A 4,102-nucleotide genomic window follows, 5' to 3' on the forward strand; every position below is an offset into this window, starting at 1 on the left:
ACTGTTTGTGTATAACCTTTCAGTCTATCCATCCTTGGTGTTAGTTGGACAACAACATTGGGATTGGTTTTGATATTTGTGTTTTTAAGAACAGTGATTTGAAACCCCTCTTTAGACCTCATATTAAGTGACCAGCACGTTGAAGACCTGGGCAGGTTTGCTATTTGCCTTTGCAGCATGAGCAATGTGCTCAGGAAATGTCAAGGCGGTGATTGTCAATGGCTAATTCACCCCTTTTCTTTTGCTTGACTTGTTGGGTTGATGATCTACTGATTAAGTCCATGGCTCCAACCCTTTGAAATGGTTTCTTCTAAGGCATGATGAGTTGATTACTGTCACGAGCTGTTCTATTTTGGCCCTTTGCTGGGTTGTTGTTTTGTACTAACTCTCTGCAGCATTTAATGCATTTGTTCACTTTGCCTCAACACATTGAAAATGTTCTATAAAGGCTTATAGATGTTTTATTGAAACCGATATTTCTGTTATTTGAAGTTCATAACATAATTTCAATTTTTGGCCAGGGTGTCTGCCGGTACTGGACACCAGAAGTAAAACAACTAATATCAGAACTTTCTAAGGTTGCAACGGATAAAGAATCAATATTGAAAGGCATTCTTCAGAAACTGATTCAACGCTTTATTGAGCATCACAGCAAGTGGAGACAGTTGGTGTCTGTGGCTGCTGGTAACACTGCATCTGATGTTATTTTATTTCATCCTGTGCACCATTGTTAGCAACTTAGTTTGACCAAATTCCTTATTGCTCCTTGTTAGTTTTCACTCTACTCCTGATCTTCTATGGCAGTTAATTTCTTCTACTAAAAAATTGCTTGTAGTTGTATGTTTCTGGCATTATATTGCCAGCTGCTAGGCAGCAACAAGGGTGATATCACATTTTAAGGCATAAATGGATTTGTTGAGAGAATGTTACTAGTTTTGCATACTCTCTGAATCAACTGATCACCTTTCTACATATATAGAACTATTTAGCTTCTGCACCGCAGGAAAGATGTATTCTTCTGTATGAATTATGGTGTTAAATCTTTATGGACATAAGGACATATAAGTAGAATGATGTTTGTCACAAAAGCTCACTAGATATTATGTTGGTTTTATCATGCAGAGATTGATGTTTTGGTTAGTCTTTCTATTGTGGGTGATTATTTTGAGGGACCAACATGCTGTCCAACTATCAGAGAATTGTGTGGTCCAGATGATACTCCTACTTTCCATGCAAGAAATCTTGGGCATCCCGTTATTCGAAGTGATTCGTTAGGCAAGGGTTCATTTGTACCAAATAACATTAACATGGGTGGGCCAGGAAATGCCAGCTTTATTGTTCTTACTGGTCCAAATATGGGTGGTAAATCAACTCTCCTGCGTCAAGTTTGTCTTACCATAATATTGGCACAGGTAATCCACTATCTTATGTCGACACAGGTATTCCACCATCATATCGGTCAATGCTGCTTGTTAACTGCACTAATTCTTTGACAGATTGGAGCAAATGTTCCGGCGGAAAACCTTGAGCTTTCTCTTGTTGACCGTATCTTTGTTCGCATGGGAGCAAGGGATCATATTATGGCTGGAAAAAGTACATTCTTGGTGGAGCTCATGGAGACTGCTTCCGTGCTTGTAAGATTTCTCTTTCAGATTTGAATGGCTGTCACAGTTTTCATGTTTGCTTATCTATTTATTACTTATGTTCAACTTTTGCTTCAGTCGTCAGCTACCAAGTATTCTCTTGTGGCTTTAGATGAGCTTGGGCGGGGCACATCGACTTCTGATGGACAAGCTATTGCGTATGTTCAATTAAAGATCATATCATTGAGTTGTTATGTCCTCTTGACATTATTTATCATTTTGTTACCTCATTTACTATCACAACTCTGAGATGATTGATTTGCTGCCTTATGGACTATAACAGGGCATCTGTTCTAGATTATCTAGTTCATCGTGTGCAGTGTCTAGGCTTGTTTTCTACCCACTACCATAAGTTAGCAGTGGAACATGAGGATGGCAAGGTAAAGTGTCCATATCATGCTTTGAATTCAACCATATACAGGTGTTAACCTGTGTATTTGAATACCTCATATTGTAGGTATCACTTTGCCATATGGCATGCCAAGTAGGCACTGGAGAAGGAGGTTTGGAAGAGGTGACTTTCCTTTACAGATTAACAGCTGGTTCATGTCCCAAAAGCTATGGCTTGAATGTTGCTCGATTAGCAGGTTATTTCCAAGCCAGTATTATTGTTTTCTGAATGCATTTACTCAAATTTGAATGCTCTTCTTGCCTGAGGCTCCACTAAGTTAGCCCAAAAGGAAACAGTAAGTGCTGCATGCTCATTTTGTTGTCTCCATCCAGGAATACCTGCATCAGTGCTTCAAAGGGCTAATGAGAAGTCAATTGACTTTGAGGCTAATTATGGGAAACGCCGCTGTGCAACTAAAGATAAGGCGATCTGTACACAGGAGGATAACTTTGCTACCATTAAGGATTTGTTCCGTGTTGTGAAGGCAGGGAATCATCAAGAAGATCAGGCAACAAGCTTAAGCAGGATTCGTGAAGTACAGCTGCGTGCCAGGGCGCAAGCTATGGAAGCATAGTCAGTTGCATGACCCATTTAATCAGAGGAGATTGCCCCAGTTTTTCTTCTGTTGCCTGCTTGGTGGCCCTTTTGGATTGGCATCATTTTGAAAATGCAGTATTGTCAAGCTACGGAGTATGAAGCAGTGGGGCAGGACATGGTTTTGCAGCGGTGAGATATGATTCGCATGGAGCTTACGAAAAGGCCAAGGGTGGCCACCTGGCCTGCCTGCACAATTTTGAAGCCGAGGGTGCTTAGTTTAGTATGCCCAACTGAGTGATTAGAGGGAAGGAAATGTTGCTCTAACTGTAGCATAAGCTCTGCGAAGACTTTCCCAGTATGTAATTGAGTAGTAGATGGTCAGAGTCGTGTATATAGCTGCTGGAAATCTAACTACGTTGGTCAGCTAATCTAAGCACCAGCATCTAAGGGCAATACTCAAAAGATGTCCTCATTTGTCCATGGACATGTTCGGACGTGTCTGGACAGCAATTGGGTGCTCAGTCGCCTAATGCTGTAACTTATTTCTCCCCATTTCTCCCCCATTTTAACACTTCGAATATGAAATTTAGACATGGTTTGAATATATTACAAGCTAACTAGATGCAAATTATGTAGACTAAACCTCCTAAAACCTACTCCCTCCATAAATTAATATAAAACCGTTTAGATCACTAAAGTAGTGATCTAAACGTTCTTATATTAGTTTATAGAGGAAGTACATGACGAGCTGGTCGGTGATTTTGAGTGCATGCATAGAAGCCGCCCTCAGTGTCACCGCTCTAGCTTTGGTGTTGCCCAAGCCCTCGTGCGATTCGTCCTATGTTGCCGTGTCATGCTCATGTTGCCCAAGCTGTCGTGGGGTCTGTTTTGGGTCATGTTGTAGGTTCTGCAGATCCCTTGATACAATCCCACTCTTTTGCTTCTGCTCCTTTTTACTGCATTAGGACAACAACGATACGTCGATTACATAGGACAACAACGATACAATCCTACTCTCTCGCTCCTGCACCCTTTTACATGTTGTAGGTTTTGCAGAGCCCTTGATATACGAGGTAATATGTATTCCTGCTAGTGTATTTTAATTGTATAGGGGTTACCAAGATCAAGGGGCCGAGCAAAGCTCTTAGGTTCTATTTGTCTATATTCCACTAGCCTCCCCCGGATTATATGGATACACGGGCCTAGGGTTATAGGTACTAAGTCGGTTAGGAAGAGTCCTCCGAGCGTTGGTTGTCTTTCGTATACTCCAAGCCTTCCTAACCCATTTGGTTGTAGGGCCATGGGCACTATTAATTAGCCCATGAGTGTTATGACCCCGATTCTAAGTCACATCGATATAGCATGTAACACATCATATCACTTTGCGGCCTCACGCATGATACTCCCATGGGTGCCATACCTGGCCCGGGACCGTTTGCGCCTTTTAGCTCACGTATATGATAGTGCCGCTAGCATCCATATGACATAGAATCCCGGCCGGCATGACTAATCATAAACCCAAGGTGGCGCT

General features: G+C 41.7%; 1 protein-coding gene across 1 annotated transcript in view; it reads left to right on the plus strand.

The window, feature by feature from the left end:
* Positions 1-3,127, plus strand: part of LOC542977 (DNA mismatch repair protein MSH6) — a gene marked incomplete at its 5' end in the record, with an annotated part of 11,744 nt that extends 8,617 nt beyond the window's left edge. The window contains 7 exon segments of the mRNA XM_044532811.1: positions 522-684; positions 1,123-1,412; positions 1,497-1,634; positions 1,722-1,801; positions 1,927-2,023; positions 2,101-2,230; positions 2,367-3,127. Of these exon segments, the coding sequence (XP_044388746.1) occupies positions 522-684; positions 1,123-1,412; positions 1,497-1,634; positions 1,722-1,801; positions 1,927-2,023; positions 2,101-2,230; positions 2,367-2,608 (1,140 nt within the window). The 3' untranslated portion in view covers positions 2,609-3,127.
* Between the last annotated feature and the right edge of the window lie 975 nt (positions 3,128-4,102).

Source organism: Triticum aestivum, chromosome 5B, assembly GCF_018294505.1.
Source record: "Triticum aestivum cultivar Chinese Spring chromosome 5B, IWGSC CS RefSeq v2.1, whole genome shotgun sequence".
Classification (NCBI taxonomy): domain Eukaryota; kingdom Viridiplantae; phylum Streptophyta; class Magnoliopsida; order Poales; family Poaceae; genus Triticum; species Triticum aestivum.